The sequence below is a fragment of the Macaca mulatta genome, chromosome 18 (assembly GCF_049350105.2).
Source record: "Macaca mulatta isolate MMU2019108-1 chromosome 18, T2T-MMU8v2.0, whole genome shotgun sequence".
Lineage (NCBI taxonomy): Eukaryota > Metazoa > Chordata > Mammalia > Primates > Cercopithecidae > Macaca > Macaca mulatta.
This window is the reverse complement of record NC_133423.1, coordinates 70222247-70239781: the sequence shown is the minus strand read 5'-3', so window position 1 is coordinate 70239781 and position 17535 is coordinate 70222247. Positions and strand designations below refer to the sequence as shown.

General features: G+C 48.6%; 2 protein-coding genes and 1 non-coding gene across 15 annotated transcripts in view; 1 reads left to right on the top strand and 2 right to left on the bottom strand.

Annotated features, from left to right (window-relative positions):
- LOC144336392 (uncharacterized) overlaps positions 1-2954 on the bottom strand; it is a 54923-nt gene extending 51969 nt beyond the window's left edge. For 4 of the 11 annotated variants that reach the window (XM_077974791.1, XM_077974789.1, XM_077974790.1 and 1 more), the window contains exons 1-2: positions 2717-2954; positions 1244-1361 (exon numbers count right to left, since the gene is read on the bottom strand). In XM_077974791.1, the coding sequence (XP_077830917.1) occupies positions 1244-1361; positions 2717-2807 (209 nt within the window). In that variant the 5' untranslated portion in view covers positions 2808-2954. Of the gene's footprint in view, positions 1-969; positions 2217-2361; positions 2435-2716 lie in introns of those variants that run through there. The other 7 variants (XM_077974794.1, XM_077974793.1, XM_077974795.1 and 4 more) reach the window with 4 other exon arrangements.
- Positions 1-17535, top strand: part of GATA6 (GATA binding protein 6) — a 37815-nt gene that overhangs the window by 1189 nt on the left and 19091 nt on the right. Inside the window, exons 1-6 of one of the 3 annotated variants that reach the window (XM_028838234.2) lie at positions 3465-3727; positions 5179-6350; positions 11041-11207; positions 15573-15698; positions 16892-16979; positions 17075-17178. In XM_028838234.2, the coding sequence (XP_028694067.1) occupies positions 5216-6350; positions 11041-11207; positions 15573-15698; positions 16892-16979; positions 17075-17178 (1620 nt within the window). In that variant the 5' untranslated portion in view covers positions 3465-3727; positions 5179-5215. Of the gene's footprint in view, positions 1-3464; positions 3728-4277; positions 4408-5178; positions 6351-11040; positions 11208-15572; positions 15699-16891; positions 16980-17074; positions 17179-17535 lie in introns of those variants that run through there. The other 2 variants (XM_077974786.1, XM_077974787.1) reach the window with 2 other exon arrangements.
- LOC114673937 (U6 spliceosomal RNA) lies at positions 14193-14294 on the bottom strand. Its single transcript, XR_003724775.1, has one exon. It is a non-coding gene; the product is annotated as a U6 spliceosomal RNA (small nuclear RNA).

The window sequence follows — 17535 nt, the reverse complement described above, 5'->3', positions numbered from 1 at the left end:
GCGACCACTGAGTGGGGGACACGCCGCCTGGAACTCGCCACTGGCCCCAGACGCTGGCAGGGGTGGGGGGCTCTGAGGTGACCCTGGGTCCTTGGGTAAAAGCGTCCCGAGACGGGAAGAAATATGGTATAAGCGAGAAGGCCTCATAAATCTGGGCTGTTAAAAATCTAAGTTAAAAATATGTTTTAAGTCAGAAATGCATTCTTTTTCTTTATGAAACATCGCCGAAGCAGCCAGTTTTGTGACAGGATAGTAAAATGAGCGTGAGTTCGCGGGGGTGGAGGTGCACCGGGACGCGGGTCCTTGCCGGGTCTCGCCGCTCCTCCGGAAGCGGCGCAAGACTGGGTCCCCAAACACCCTTCCCGTTTGGCAGCCAAGCCCCCGCCCCCTGCCCAATTGGCTGCAGTGTTCTGGGTGGATTTGAATCGCGAATAGTGGTGTGGCGCGGCCCAAATAAATCAATCCTGGGGACAGACCGCGCCCGGGAGCCAGCCCTCTGTGAGGGTAAGGGGAACGACTCGCCCAGGAGGGGCCGCTCATTGGGTCTAAACAGTCCGGAGAGAAACGGTTTCGTTCAAGATTAGCAAATCCCGAAAGAGGAGACAGGCGGGGGTGGAAAAAAAAAAAAAAGGAAAAGAAGGAAAAGAAAAAATATATATATACCCACGAAGAAAACAGGAACTTTTAAGAGCTGTCCGTGTACTTTGGACACTAGTGGGTGCCTTCTCCCCAGCTCTTGGGTTTCTCCCTAGTTTGGGGTGCACCTCTTCCCTCAGAACTTCCTAATCTGCCAGCCTTCTAGACCAGCTGGGGCGCGCCCAGGAAGCTCCACGAGCGGGCCTGGGGCTCATGGGAGTGGCTTTGAAAACATGCTTGTCTTCCCCAGAGTTGTCCCTAGCGCCAAAGATGCACTGGGGAAAAGGCACATTGGAGAGGTCAGGCAGCTTGGTTTTCTGTCTGAATCAACTGTACGAGTTAAACAGTTTTATTTTGAAATTAACCAACACACACAAAAACAACAACAACATTCACTACCCATTCCCTCGTTTGGTTGGAAAACCAGTCTGAAAAAATAAATACAATCTGTGACCATGAAAAGGAGCAATCACTTATTTTTCCCATTTGTTTTGAACATTATTTTTAAAAATAGATTGGGAATCTGGAGGGTAAAATGCCGGGTCCCTTCCCGAGCCCTTAGAGCCCGAAGGTTGTCGAATCGGTCAATGTCCACCCCGCCGCTCACCTCTGTCCCAGCAGCGCCGGGGCCAGCGCGCCCTTCTGCCGCGTCTGCGGAGCTGCGGGAAAAGCAGGTCCCCCAGGGGTATCGAGTGTCCAGGGATTTCCACGCAGACATCCTTGTACTTGCAAATACAAAGAAACACACAGGACAGAGATCAGGCTCGCGCCAGGGCTCGATCTCCTCGGGGCTCAGGGTTGGAGGCCATTCACAGCCTGGACACAAACTGAGCCAGAAAGTTTATTTTTAGCAAACAAGATAGAGTTTTTAGAAAATTGCTTTTAATAGCAAACCTGAGAAACATTATTTCAAAACGTTGGAATCAAAAGAAATCAAATGTCCACAACACATTTCCGTCACTGCTTACAATTGAGCTTCTGCAGAACGCAGTCCACTTAAACATTTGGTGAAACTCACGAAAAGAACCAAAAGCAAGGCATTCCGGGTCCTGGCGGGGGCTGAGCGGCCGGGCGGACGCCTGGCTATCTCTTCTGGGAGTCGCGCATTCAATCGCACTCAGGTTAAAATTTAAAGCCCCTGGATCCTGCTCCAGTAGCCAACCTCTCCATTCCAGAGTTTTCTACCTTCAGCCTTTTCAAAATGTGGCCACGCTGAAACTGGGAGCCGCCGCAGTGATTGGGGGAGGCAAAGTGGATTGTAATAAAAGTGACTAAATTGGATGAGAACGGTTTCTGGACCTTCTCGGTAGCAATTTAAAATTCAGAAGTGTTTAGAAGCAATTTACAACGAAGAATGAAAAAAGAAGAATTCTCTCCAACTTCCTGAATTCCTCGCCCCTTCCTCCGCACTGCCAGGCCCTGTCCCCGCTCCCCCAGGAGCCACAAGTTCACAACTCACAGTTACATGCAGAGGAAACAACGTTTAGCGACGAGGTCTCACCGTCTCTGGAAACCATACTTTACAACGCACCTCCCCACCCCAGTTCAACTCTGCACAGGCTCCTCTCCCTTCCCTAACTGGGAAAACACGAAAACAAAAACAAAACAAAAAACCAGAGCCCAAACGCTTTCTGGGAGACCGACCTTCAGAAAATCATTTACTTCGATTTACCTGGCGGGGGGGAGAGGGGGCGGGCGGGGGAAAGCATAAAAATGCATTCTCACAAAAACAACTCCTCTTGTCCTAAACTCTCCCTCGGCAGCCTTCTGGGGTCACGTCTGTCGGAAGAAATCCTTTCTGTGAGCGAAAGGGAGCGAGACATATATCACGGCTCCTGCAGCGGACGAGCCTGCGGCCGCGCGAGTCGCCGCTGACAGATCAGCGCTGATAACCCCGCGACGTTCATTTCCAGTCCCTTTGCCCGCTAGGGACCGTATCAGTTTGTACAGAGTTGTGATAACTGTTTGGAGGGAGCGAAGAGGGGGTGTGTATATGAACGTGGGGGTGGGGAAGCAGCATTCAGCTCTGGGTCCAGGGAAGGTGACACCCCCTCTTCGCAGTGACTTATCTGCGACTTACCTGAAACTCTCCAGGGAAATCTCCGTGCAAACGGGACATCAAAAGTTGGAGAGCGTCCTCGAACACCACTGATGTGGAAGCCCTTTTCCATTCTGCGCACCCCATAGACTACCTTTCCGTACAGGACCACCCGAGTTAAAGTTCCCAAAAGTCAACTGGGGAATTTTGTCGTGAGGTTCCCGAAACCACCACGACCTGAGCCCTAGCATCCCGAGATAGGGTCGGAGAAAGTTTAAGGTCGGTCTCACACAATCGCAGGGCAAAAAGCACATTTGCTGTGAAGGGGCTAGGCGGGGTTGGGGGACTGGGGGGCGCAGAGCACATTCTCCCCTCCTTCTGGGGGCGTGCTGACCCAGGGGCTGGAGCGCCCCTCCCGCCGCGGCGGCGGCGCGGGGCTGTGCACTGCCAACTCCTCCCGTGCCAAGGCTCCCTCCTCCTCCCTCGTGTGGGTGTGTGTGTGCGAGTGCGGGAGCGGGAGGGTGCACAGCCGCTGTGTGGGTGCGGGTCGCCAGCCAGGTCAGGCGTTCTGTGGCCTCCGCCCCTCCCTCGGCGTCCCTGGGCTCGGCGCCCCCCGGGTGGACTCGCCCCCACTCCGGGCACAGGGCTCGCGGCTCAGCCCACGCCAGCAGGCAGCGCGGCGCTCATTGTCTGCCTGGGCGGCGCGCTCCCCTCCCCCTCGCCGTCCCCTCCCCACCCTCTTTTCTCTCCTCCCCTAGATCCCTCCTCCTCCTCTTCACCTCCAGCGCCCAGCTGCTCGCTGAGCGCAGTTCCGACCCACAGCCTGGCACCCTTCGGCGAGCGCTGTTTGTTTAGGGCTCGGTGAGTCCAATCAGGAGCGCTGGCTGCAGTTTTCCGGCAGAGCAGTAAGAGGCGCCTCCTCTCTCCTTTTTATTCACCAGCAGCGCGGCGCAGACCCCGGACTCGCGCTCGCCCGCTGGCGCCCTCGGCCTCTCTCCACGCCTGGGAGCACCCTCCGCCGCGGCCGTTCTCCATGCGCAGCGCCCGCCCGAGGTTCGGCTGCTTCCTCCTCGCGCGATCTCCCCGCTTCCCTCCCCTCCACCCCTACTCGTCGCGGGCCCCTGGGCCTCCGGCGCTCCGGCCCTCTCCAGGCCGCGGTCGGCTCCAAGGGTGTCTCCCTCCTCCCCTCCGGGCGGGCTGAGGCGGCTCCCAGGCTCCCGGGACACCGCGGACCAACTTCTAGTCTCTTTTCCTCTCCTCGAAGCGCTTATCTGCGCGCAGCCTTATCTCCGAGTTATCTCGGCGCAAAGGGGCGGGAGCCGGTAGTTAGGCAGGCAGAGAAACTTCTTTCTTGCTATCTAGCCAGGTCTGTGTGTGGGCATTAATTTTAGTGTGGTAATCTCCGATGAGCCGAGGCGATTTGGAAGAGCAGCCTAGAGGAGGCCAGCCCGGCTGCATTTCGCCTCCCTCCCCCACTCCTCCGATTCTCCCTGTCATTCTTCCTGCTCTCCCCTTTGGGGTCGCCTCGGCTCTGGGGCAGTCTCACGCCCCCCCCCCGCGCCCCCAGCCCCTTGCGTTCCCCCTCCTTTTCTCTGCTCTCCGCTCCACCCCGCTACGTCCGATTCCGGGAGGGTCCGGCCTTTCTGCTGCTGGGGATGACCGCGGGGTGGGCCGGGCTGCCCGGCCGGCGTGAGCGCGCACGCTGGTGGCTGCAGGCGCGGGCCGTGTCTAAGGTGTGCGGCGCCGCGGGGACGCCGGTGGGGCTGGCGATTCCCGCCCCGCGAGCTCCCTGCTCTGCCTCTGCTGGGAAGGACCCGGACTGCTGCCCCCTCCCTGGCGTCCCACTTTCCCTGGGCCGAATGGCATTTCTCTCTGGGGCTCGCGTTCGGGCTGGTCAGCGCAGTCCGGGAAACTCTGGTAGAGCCAGTATAGGAGAACGCGGCGGTTTCGTTTTCGGGGACAGGTTGCCTTCCTTACGCGAACGGTTTTCCCGTGGGGAACCCTCACCCCGAGGCATTTCGGGAGAGGGGCATCCGCAGAGAGGCGGGATGCTGCGGTGCCAACACGCACAGCTACTTAAATTCTTTTGTGTGTCATCAGCCCGGGGGAGACACTTTAGGGCGGAAGGAAAGCCTCATCCAGCTTCTGCGGATCACCCCTGGGATCTGGCGCGCGCACGGATAAAGGATGCGGCCGAGGGGGTGGGCGGGGAGGACGCGGCGACCGGAGCGGTGCCTTTGAGGGAGGGCTGGTATCCCAGTCCTTCCAGGGCCCTGTGGCGACTCCGCAGGCTCCTTTCCCCTCTCCCTTATTAATCCCCACGCCCCAGGCAGAAATGGGATCTTTGAGAAGTCTCAAATGGGATCTTTGAGTTCTCAAAGATCCCATTGGAGGTGGATCCCATTTGAACTAGAATAAAGGAGTGGAGGCGAGGTAGTGTGCAGCCTACGCTCTTGGTAACTCGTCTATCTCCTACCATCCCCGTCTCCCCCACCTCGCCTCAGGAGCTAGACGTCAGCTTGCAGCGGCGCCGGACCGTGGATGGCCTTGACTGACGGCGGCTGGTGCTTGCCGAAGCGCTTCGGGGCCGCAGGTGCGGACGCCAGCGACTCCGGAGCCTTTCCAGCGCGGGACCCCTCCACGCCGCCTTCCCCCATCTCTTCCTCGTCCTCCTCCTGCTCCCGGGGCGGAGAGCGGGGCCCCGGCGGCGCCAGCAACTGCGGGACGCCTCAGCTCGACGCGGAGGCAGCGGCTGGACCCCCGGCCCGCTCGCTGCTGCTCAGCTCATACGCTTCGCATCCCTTCGGGGTTCCCCACGGACCTTCGGCGCCTGGGGTCGCGGGCCCCGGGGGCAACCTGTCGAGTTGGGAGGACCTGCTGCTGTTCACTGACCTCGACCAAGCCGCGACCGCCAGCAAGCTGCTGTGGTCCAGCCGCGGCGCCAAGCTGAGCCCCTTCGCACCCGAGCAGCCGGAGGAGATGTACCAGACCCTCGCCGCTCTCTCCAGCCAGGGTCCGGCCGCCTACGATGGTGCGCCCGGCGGCTTCGTGCACTCTGCGGCCGCGGCGGCAGCAGCCGCGGCGGCGGCCAGCTCCCCGGTCTACGTGCCCACCACTCGCGTGGGTTCCATGCTGCCCGGCCTACCGTACCACCTGCAGGGGTCGGGCAGTGGGCCAGCCAACCACGCGGGCGGCGCGGGCGCGCACCCCGGCTGGCCCCAGGCCTCCGCCGACAGCCCCCCGTACGGCGGCGGAGGCGGAGCGGCTGGCGGTGGGGCCGCGGGGCCTGGCGGCGCTGGCTCGGCCGCGGCGCACGTCTCGGCGCGCTTCCCTTACTCGCCCAGCCCGCCCATGGCCAACGGCGCCGCGCGGGAGCCGGGAGGCTACGCGGCCGCGGGTAGTGGGGGCGCGGGAGGCGTGAGCGGCGGGGGCAGCAGCCTGGCGGCCATGGGCGGCCGCGAGCCCCAGTACAGCTCGCTGTCGGCGGCGCGGCCGCTGAACGGGACGTACCATCACCACCACCACCACCACCACCATCATCCGAGCCCCTACTCGCCCTACGTGGGGGCGCCACTGACGCCCGCCTGGCCTGCCGGACCCTTCGAGACCCCGGTGCTGCACAGCCTGCAGAGCCGCGCCGGAGCCCCGCTCCCGGTGCCCCGGGGCCCCAGTGCAGGTAAGGGTCGCGCCTCAGGGTCAGGTTGTGGGTCCAAAGCGCTGGGGCGCACGGGGGACGTGGAGCAGCTACTCCACTCTGTTTTCAGGCCTCTGTTTGAGGCCCTGTTTTCAGGACTTTCTCGTCCGGGTGCACGGAGGTCGGCCTGGTCCCAGGAAGGATTTGCAGGCCTGTGGCTGGGTGAGGAGAGTCTGGTAGCGCTGAGGCGATTCTCTTGTGCCAAGTTCCTTTCCACGGAAGAGACTAAATGCACATCTGTACCTTTGTGCCTTGGAGAAGCTCAGGGCCTTGATGAGTAGTGAATGGCCTCTGCTACTGGGGAAAAACGAGGCTGGGAGGTAACTAAGAGCGCTTGAGCCTCATCGCAGACCCTACTTTGGGTGAGTGGAAGAGATTCCACGATGGGAGTAAGTCTGGGAGAGTGGCGGACACTTGATCCACCCCCAAACACACATACAAGCACTTGCAGACTCACCCAGTTTAACTCTCCAAAGGGTGTGTGTGTGTTTTCCTAGAGAAGGGTATTTAGAAAAGCACAACAGAAGAGCTTAGATGTTCCTAGGGAAGCTGGTTGGCGTCTTCTCTCCCACAAGGGAGAGAGGGAAAGAAAAGATGAGAGGGCACCTGGAGTGGTCAGACTTGTGACTTTATGCTGAAGGAGAGCTGGTGGATAGGCCCTTTTGCTTGGCATCAGCTGGGCCCTGGTCTGGGACTGCTGCTCACATGGCCAGGCTGCAACTCAGGCATCCTGGAGCTGGGGCACCTATTCTCCCTTCGAAGTTTAGCCCACCAGTTTTTCAGTTTCCAATTTGACTCATACTCTTAATTCCTGTGTCTGGGAGCCATTAGGGGGTGAAAATGCTATTGTCAAAAATACCTGGAAATGCCTCGTTTTGAAAAGTGTTTTGTTTACTCCAGCACAGGAGTGTGTGAGCCCTGTTAGGCTGCTTTTCTCAGATGCAACATTCTGCGTCTTTGGTGCTTTCAGCTGGCTTCTCTTACTATATATTTCACCTGTTTGATAATCTTTCTAAGGAAACAACACCTTTTTTTATTGTTGTTTGTTAGAGGGGAGGTGTGGGGGAGGCCCCTTGAGTCACAGAGGTGGCAGAGTGGAGGAAGGCACATTAATCCAAACAGTCCTACCCCGGTGTCTTGTGTATCCCAGGTCTGTGCTTCTCGTGGGAGCCTCGATGCTGCCTTTACGGACAGCAAGTCAGTCCTTCTAGGGGCCAGGATTCCTTAGGATAAAATGGGACATTCCCAACCTTGTCTGCAAAAGACACCCTGGAAATGCAAGTGGTCTGAAAGTGAAGGAACAAATTTGAACAGCTCCCTGATAACCTAAGTTCTTTCTGTCTTCTTCCAAGTGCTGCAAGACTTGGTCTCAAAATTCCCTCTTTTTAATTTTGCTCTATCACCCAGTCTGGAGTGCAGTGGTCACTGTAACCTCCACCTCCTGGGTTCAAGTGATTCTCCTGCCTCAGCCTCCCGAGTAGCTGGGATTACAGGAACGTGCGGCCACACCTACTTTTTGTATTTTTAGTAGTTTTTGCCATATTGGTCAGGCTGGTTTTGAACTCTTGACTTCAGGTGATCCACCCGCCTCCCAAAGTGCTGGGCTTATAGGCGTGAGCCACCGCGCCCAGCGAAATTCCCTCTTTTTGCTTCTGCTGCAAAGCTGGCCCTGGAGACCATATTTCCGGTGTGTGGAATGGGATCGGGGACCCTGTTGAGATTTGCACTGTTGGCTTGGAACTTGAGAGTCAAGGGCTCTCTCTTCCTTACCGCTGCATAGGGACCCATGTTTGGCTCCCAGGAGCAGAGATGGAGAGACTGGGAATCTCTAAGGAGGCAATGGTTGGGTGTGAAGCTTCTTTTGTCAGTCGGGGAGTTCTGTAGGGAATGTGCAAGGGTGTGTGAGTTGGGTGAGGGCTAGCTGCAGCTTGAGCCAGCGCCTGCAACTCTGCCTATTTCTTGACACACCTTAGCTTGATCTCCAGGTTCCTTTCCTCCAATCTTCCAGCATTTCATATGGCTGAGTCTTTAGATGTTTACAGTAACTGGTTCTGTATGCGAAATCCCTTTGGAGGCAGTATGGGGCAGTTGTGGGCAAGTTAATATGTTGCTTTTTGTTTTAAATTTAGCCTATACTTTCCCTAATTTTTTCATCTTCTGGGCACACCACAGTTAGAGAAATTTTCTGTAGACCTAGAAGATTTGTTATTTTTTAAGCATTTTTTAAAAAAAATATGTTTAAAAAAATGGGAAGGGATTTGGAAACACCCAGCTTTTGCATAGAGTCTGTAGGAAATCAGGAAGCGACTGGGACCAAGCCAGTATTGGGGTGAAGGGTGGGGAGTGAGTGACCCTAACTTTGCTTGTCCTCACAGGTTCTCTGGGGCCAGCTTCCTAGCTAGGTTTCCTGTTTCTTAGATTTTTTTTTTTTTTTTAAACAAACCGTTTTTGGAGGCAGACACTTTAAACACCAGAGCTAAAACCCGAGTGCTGAACTTGATCAACCCACACAATCTGGAGGCTTCTGGAAACCCACGCTATACACCTCTTGCTGACTGGGTAGATGGGATGAGCTTACTCTGGGGTGATCTCAGAGTTCTCACACCCCTTTATTTCCTGGGTCCTACACCCTCCTAAGCTCCTGCAGAACTGTGTTTGAGTCCCTGTGTCTTGGTGCCACACACAGAAAGACAGGTGGTGGTGCCCTTCTGCTCAGAATCTATCACTCCCCAAGGGCACCCCAAACAGCCATGTTAGGAGAGAAATGGTGAGTTGAAAAGGGGGAACTTGGTGAGCAAGCCTCCAGCACAATCAGATATACAGACAGCATTTTTTTTTTTTTTTCCTTTTTAGTCATTTAGAGGATTATAGCTGCTTGGTGGGTTTGGGAAAGAGGTTGGGAGGGAATGAGAGAGATTTTATTTAACTAAAAATAAGCAAACTTCCTAGATTGTATTTATTATTTATTCAAAGTGGACTTTTAATTAAATTTTGTCTTTGGGTTTTCAGATGACTAAATAGTTCTACCTGGGGAGTTCACGCTGTCTTCTATTGGGATTCTTATTGTTCCCAGGCAGAGGACTGGGTTTTCCAGGGAATGCCCCACTCCTCTGTCCAGAGGGGCTCTGATAGGTAACATTTTAAAGTCAACAACAAAGACAAATACCTTGTTTAACTTCAGTGTCCTTGAAGTCCTGAGTATTTTACTGATTACCATAGTCAATAGTGGCTTTTAGAGCGGAGAAGAATAAATCTTTGTGATCTGTTGTGAGTTGCGGTATCCCCATGACAACTTTGAACTCGGGCTGTGTAGGATGCTAGTTTCTTTAAAACTTAATAAGAAATGAGAAAGGAGACTTGTTTTGTAAATAGTATTAATGGAATTAAAGAGTTTTTATGCTAAAGTCATATTTAAATATCGTTACCCCACAGTTGATGGTAGACACAAGCAATAAACTGCAAGGGGATGAGAAAGAACAAAAAGGTTCACTAGCACACAATCTTCAGCTAAAACTCTAAAGTGTAATGTTTATTTACTTTAAAAAGTGATTCAGAAATGCTTCTTCAATAATGCAAAACTAGAACATTTAAACCTTCTATAATCTAAAGAACCTAAATGGTGGTCTATACGTTTTTTTTTTTTTTTTTTTTTTGGTCTATACTTATAAGTACCTATCTTATTTTTAGAGACATTTATTCTTCCATATTTAACCTTCTTGAGAAGTAATAAATGTTACATTTACTCTTAATTAAGATTTGTTTTATTAGCAGGTTTAGGTTATTGTGAATTCTGAAAACTAACCAAAGAATAATAATAGTAAAATTAGGTAAAATAAACACATTTTAAATAGATTGTATAACTCAAAATGATCACTGGGAAGGTCTTGGTAATTTTCTCAATCAGTAAGGTATCAACCTTTTATAAAAAATTTGCGGATAGAAACAGTTGGATCCACTTCTAAATCAGGGGATTTTAGCATTTGATCTTCGTGGCATGAAAATAAACTGTGCTTAACGTTAGTGCATTTTCCCCCTGAAAAGATGAGAGTTAATTTTCTCGTTTCTAGTTTCTAACTAACGTAGGTGCCTAAGAATAGTACTTTTAATTTCACTTGTGTATCTTTAATTGGAGAAGAGGCACATATGGACCGGTGGCAGATGTAGAAAATACTTTTTAAAATTACTTGAGATAAAAGTTAATGCGGCAGCCTCGCTCTGTCCCCGGATATTTGTGGGTTGCAGCGGGGCTCAGTGGTCAGTATTGCTGTGTGGCTTGCTCGGGTTTGGCAACGACGTACTGTAATGATGATGGATTTTAGTCTTTAAAAGCTCCGGGACAGCCTGAGAGTAGGGGTCAGGGGACTCAAGCCGACCTCCTCCCCACCGCTCATCTCGGACTCTGACGTCCTCTGCTTCCAGCACTGTCTCTTTCCCGGGGTCTCTACTGGGGCGCCCCAGGTGTGCAGAAGTATTGGACAAATGGTCAGCGGATCGATAGTGACGAAATAAAAACCCTGCTCCTGGCTTTGCGGCCAAGGAGAAAAGCGCAGCCGGGAAGGGTGCGGGCAGGGAAGCCGGGCACCGGGGCTGGGGGCCGGGGTCCCCCGGGTGTCGCGGGGAGGGACGGGTCCGGCGCGGCCTCACCCGCCCTCTCGCCCCGCTGTCGCCGCAGACCTGCTGGAGGACCTGTCCGAGAGCCGCGAGTGCGTGAACTGCGGCTCCATCCAGACGCCGCTGTGGCGGCGGGACGGCACCGGCCACTACCTGTGCAACGCCTGCGGGCTCTACAGCAAGATGAACGGCCTCAGCCGGCCCCTCATCAAGCCGCAGAAGCGCGTGGTGAGTGTGACCTGCCCTGCCCCTGGCTTGCAGCCGGGCCCCCGGCTCTCCTGGCCCTGCCCGCCCCGCCCTGGCTCTGCCTGCCTCCGGCGTCCCCCTCCCCGGGGACAGGTGCGGCCGCCCCGATCCCACCCGAGCGGGGACCCAGCGGTACCATCCTGTCCCGGCTGTTCCAACGCCCACCCGCTGGCGCCCAAGCAGAGGTTACCCCGAAACCGGCGTCTGGGAAGCCAAGATAGCCTTTCCCCATATTTATGCGCAGGGAATGACGTTCCTAAATGACAAAAACAAAAACAAACAAAAAAGGAAGGTGAAAAATGTTACCATGTTTCAAGCAAAGAAGGAAAAAATCTATATATCTCTAGGTGTACTTGCCAAAGCACTGTAATAATTCTGGTAAGATAGGCAAAAAATTGGTGATGGTAACCTGAGGGGAAAAACAGACCTACCGAGGCTGGACGAAGGAAGACTTTTTTCACTGGGTATGGTTTAGATTTAATCCTTGAAAAACCATGCTCACTGATACCATCCACCCCCCGAATAGAATATGCCAGAAATCCACCCACCCTCTCGCCTCCTCACAGCCATATTCTTTTGGGTGCCTTTTACTTTGTCCTTTCCACCTTCTTGATCACTTCTACCTCTTATCCTCAGGTGTATCCCCAAATTCCATATCTTGGATTGCCCTTGAACCTGGTGAAAATTTATTTGCTCTAACTTTTGTTATTTCGAAATCAGAGAACCTTGTAGAACTTGAGAAAACGTGTGGTTTGTATGTTCTTAAGTTGAGCGTTTTCACCAATTTGCACACGTTGTACTTTTTATCTATCTATTTATTTTTGAGACGGAGTTTCACTCTTGTTGTCCAGGCTGGAGTGCAATGGCGTGATCTTGGCTCACCGCAGCCTCCGCCTCCACGGTTCAAGCGATTCTCCTGCCTCAGCCTCCCGAGTAGCTGGGATTACAGGCATGCGCCACCACGCCCAGCTATTTTTTTTGTATTTTTAGTAGAGACAGGGTTTCTCCATGTAGGTCAGGCTGGTCTCGAACTCCCGACTTCAGGTGATCCGCCCGCCTCCCGAAGTGCCGGGATTACCGGCGTGAGCCACCGCGCCCGGCCACCATGTTTTAAAGAAAGGGAATCCTGATTTCAGGGATTAGTCTTGTATTGTCATTGTTATGTGTGCTTCTTAGCCGGAGAGAGTATTTACCGCTGTAATGGTTAGAGAAAACAAAGGAAAGCTTTCACCAGCCCCATTGTAAGGCTAACATTTGTTTAGCGAAGTACTCATAATCTAATAACCCTTTAAAGCTAAATATGTTACAGTTAGATGCCAGACGTCTTAAGTATCCCAGTAATTTATTTGTTATACTCTAATTAGCAGGAACAAATGCTACACATGTTGTTTGTGTTAAATAGATTAGAGTGAAATTGCATCACAATGTAAGTCTGACGCCTTAAAGAGAAGCAATTAGTTTTATGGTTGGTTTTGTTTTAATGCATTTAAAATAAAGTGGCCGAGGTTAATTTAATGAATGTATATGCCTTACACTCGTTACAACCTCCCATAGCTTAAAATTTTCTTTAAAGAAATTTTAACTGTAGTGTGTGACTCTCTGTGGGTTTCATTTTTTCTTAAATGCATCATACTAAAGAAGAAAAAGTAGTAAGTGGAAAATATCCCACAGAAGTTCCTTGTTTTCATATAATAGACAACACATGAACAATGAAACTGATTTATTTTTCTGGAAAGGCACATTGAGTTGAGTACTAACTGAACTCTCAAAGGTAACATTTTCTAGAGATTGAGCAAAAATTTGGTGGAAGAGTAGCCATTTAGGTTCCAGTTGCATTATAAATTTGATCTAGTAACATATTTAGATAGTGCCATTTGTTTTGTGCATGTACCAGTAAAAATAACTTAGAAGGAAAAAAAAAACAGAACAGTTTTTAGCATTTCTGAATCAATTAATTTTCTTTGTGCTTAGCAGGTGTCTTGGCCATAACCAAGGTCAGCAAATATGCTTTGTAAATGGGTTATAAATGATACCAATTGAAGGGTGTGCCACTATCAATGAGGTCTCCTTGTGGGCTTCTTATTTATGGTTTTGATGGATCTGGCTTAGTTCTCAGAAACAGAATGTTGAACTCAAGTTTGTTTAGCCAGCAGTATAGAACCAATCACTGTGAATCTGAACTCGCAATACATTGCAAAGTAAGAGATTTATGGTGTAACTTGAATTCCTTGTCAGTGAGGAATATGACTGAGATCGCTTGTTACAAGGAACTTTTATAACCCATTCACCTGCATTTCACATGTTTATGAGGACTGGCTTCACTTATGATCTGCAGTTGACAGTCATAAAGTCCTTTGTTATAATGGCAAATTCTGATAACAAGTTTGCTTCACATTGGCTCCAAATTCCACTGGAAACTGTCATAAATGACTGGTTTATAAAGTGAACCTTCCTGTCCCTCGTTTACTGATTTCACATTTATGAAGAAAAAGGAATCCTTTCCTAAAAAATTATTTTCTTTTAACCACAAAGAAAAAAGAAAAGCCTGGATGTGTAAAGTTTTGTTAATATGTTGTCGTGATTTTAGCAAAGCAGTTTCCCAGGTAGCTCTCCTGTGAGCCAAGCATACTCATTTCAACTAAAGGCAAATTGATTCTTAGCGCTGACTTCTTAGAAATGTTATAGTGCTAAAACGTTTGCCGGTGTCTCTCTGTGTTTATAACTTATCTGTAAAGAGTGATGCTAAGTAATGCAGCAGGATGTGAATCATAAACGCAAATTTTAATTTCATCTTTTAAATTTGCCAGCAAAAATTTTGGAAGTCTCTGTCCTTTAATCTGTGAATATTCGATACATATTCAATTTACATTTCTCTTCTTCATTCTTTACAATTGATTTTTCTTAACTTCGCAAATTTTGTAATTTTCAACTTGGTTTGGTCCCAAATCTTTCTCTAATTTTTTTTTTTTTAATATGGAAAGCTTCACGAATTTGGGTGTCATTCTTGTGCTGGGGCCATGCTAATCTTCTCTGTATCCTTCCAATTTTACTATGGAAGCAAGCATGCATTTTTTTTTTTTAACTGAAGCTGTGTCACAATTTTTATAGTAATTTACAGCATTTAAAAGGAAATTTAAGCTTGTCAACTTAAAAACAAGTTTTATATTTTGCCATTCTGGGTAGGAAATTATATTAGCTTAAACTCCCATCCTTTATAATTAACATGTAGTAATCTAGAGATAATAAATTCCCTTTAAGGATGTTGTGGGCATAAAGAAAACATGGAAATAGGAGTGACAGTGGCAGACAGGTGGCCTTTTACCTTTTCTGGTAATACCAATTAACCCTTTGTATGAACAAAAGTTGAGAATAATACTGATAGGGCAAATATATTAGTATCACTGCATCTAAGACAATGGCAGCATTAAGATGATGCCATAAAATTTGCTTGTGTCTTTTGTAAAATAGATAAAACAAAAATACAGGCAGCAGGCAATCATGATGGTAATTATGGAATGTGCTTAAAGATATTTCTTTTTTTTTTTTACAAAACATTTACCCCTCTTCTGAAATCCATTTCCATTAATGTACTTTCAAAGTTTCCATTAATCTACTTTCAAAGGCCCTTTCAAAGTTTCTGGTTTACTCCTTTACATATATCTGAGAAACAGACCTGATGATCTCCAGTTTTCAGGGGAAGTGGAGACTGCCCAGAGCCATTTACCACATTGGCAAGTGGCTTGTGATTGCATTTCATGACTTAAATCTCAGACCTGTGATAGTGCACCGCCAACTGCTGTCCACGGTAGGGGGCGGGCCTGGGGGGAGGTGGGGCACTCTCATGTTGATGTCTACCTGTGTTGTTACTTCCGGTGTGTTTTGAATATAACTCTATTTGGCCAACTTTTAGAAAATCTTTTAATTCCCCTAAAAAAGATACCAGGAGTATCTGGGAAACTCTAAATTGGAGAAGAAACCGTGGGTGAAACTCTCCTTGTTAGGACGCTGGTAAAAGCTTTGCATGAAGTTGTTGGCCAACTATATGACTGCTCCCTGGTATTCTTGAATCCATGGAGACAGGGTAGCTGGAGGAATAAATCAAATCTATAGGGTCTAGCACACTATGCAGACCTCAGATTTCTTGGTCCAGAAAAGTCAGTCTAAGTACACTGCAATTTTTTTTCTTAAGGACCATTTCATTTATAATAAAATAGATACATGCTTGTTGATGACAGGGACAAAATACCTTAATGTATGTATGTAGCATATATATATATATATATATATATATATATATATATATATGTCACTTATGTTTTTCCACTTCTGTTCTTGTACTGTTTCTAGCCTTCATCACGGCGGCTTGGATTGTCCTGTGCCAACTGTCACACCACAACTACCACCTTATGGCGCAGAAACGCCGAGGGCGAACCCGTGTGCAATGCTTGTGGACTCTACATGAAACTCCATGGGGTATGCCATGTATTCTGCTCACTTATATATACATTTAGTGTCTGGTTTGTATGTGATTTCAGTTATAAAAAATCAGCAAATGAAAGATACTCAAGTGAAAAATTTGAATGCATATGATTTATTACTGAATATGTTTAATATATTCAGTGTACATACTGAATATATTTACTTTATTGAATCGAAGGTGCTTTTAATTATAATATGAAATATTATCTTATGCACAAGTAGGAGACAAAAAATGCCACCAATTGAACTATTGCAAACGTTCATTTAAGACACATTCCAGTTTTCAAAATGCGAAAGTGTGAAAAATGTGTATTTTAGAATGGGTAATATGGTAGTAACCATTTTTAAAACTGCACAATTAAGGAAATCAATCAAAAATGCACAATCACTGGTCTATATATCTTAATAATTTTGAATGTAATCAGACATTTATGCAAAGGAATAATGCATTTAATAGTTACAGTTTGAAATATTTCATAGTTCATTTTAAAGGACTGCACAAAGCATTATAAACACCTCAATCTTAAAAAATAGAAAAATAACCTTGCATCTGTAGGAGGAAGGAGATACATGATCTCTTTGAAATAATTCTTATTCAATGAATAGCTACTCATTTCAAACAATAAACATTAAGTTGAAGGAATTAAATTCTCCTTGACAAATCATCTCATTCTTTCTGAAGGAATCTCTGCATTTGATGAGGAAAGTGTAGTCTTTGTGCACTTGGGATCTCTTGAGTGTGTATAAAAATTGGATTGAAATTTATGCCAAGTTCTTTTTTTTTCTTGTTTCTTTTTCTTGTTTTGAGATGGAGTCTAACTCTTGTTGCCCAGGCTGGAATGTAGTAGTGCTCTCTCGGCTCACTGCAACCTCCACCTCCTGGGTTCAAGTGATTCTCCTGCCTCAGCCTCCCAAGTAGCTGGGATTACAGGTGCCTGCCACCGTGCCTGGCTAATTTTTGTATATTTAGTAGAGACAGGGTTTCGCCATGTTGGCCAGGCTAGTTTTGAACCCCTGACCTCAGGTGATCCACCTGCTTCGGCCTCCGAAAGTGCTGGGATTACAGGCATGAGCCACTGCGCCCGGCTGCCAAATTCTTTTAAATGAGGGCTTTTAGTGCCAATGTTGGGTCTTTGATTTTTCTTCAATATAATATTAAATTTATGGCCTATGTGAAAATTTTTTAGGTGCCCAGACCACTTGCTATGAAGAAAGAGGGAATTCAAACCAGGAAACGAAAACCTAAGAACATAAATAAATCAAAGACTTGCTCTGGTAAATATACTAAAATGACATTTGGCTGTAAAGTATTTGCCAACCTTAACAGTAGAGCATATGTGTATTTATAAGGTTAATTTTGACTGTTGCAGGTAATAGCAATAATTCCATTCCCATGACTCCAACTTCCACCTCTTCTAACTCAGATGATTGCAGCAAAAATACTTCCCCCACAACACAACCTACAGCCTCAGGGGTAAGTGTTAAAACAGCATAGACTCCTAAATGACTGGGTTGCTCTCTAGTAAATTATCTCAAATTTTATCTTATCTGGTAGTACAATAATCTAAACCAACAGTTCAGTTTAGTTAGTTGATACCTAAGAATAGTTTTCAGAGGAAATTACATTTAAATGTCAACAAAATGACAAACTTAAGTACTTTACAAACCTCTTAATTAAGATCTGTATCATTTTCTTTATGGCTAAATTAACTCAAGTAAAAGCAAGAAGTTTTGGTTTAAAGAGTTTTAAATTGTTTTATTTCCAGGTTTTTATCAGAGTTGCTATATATATTATGTGTATATATTTATGTATTTCTAATGTAGACCAGAA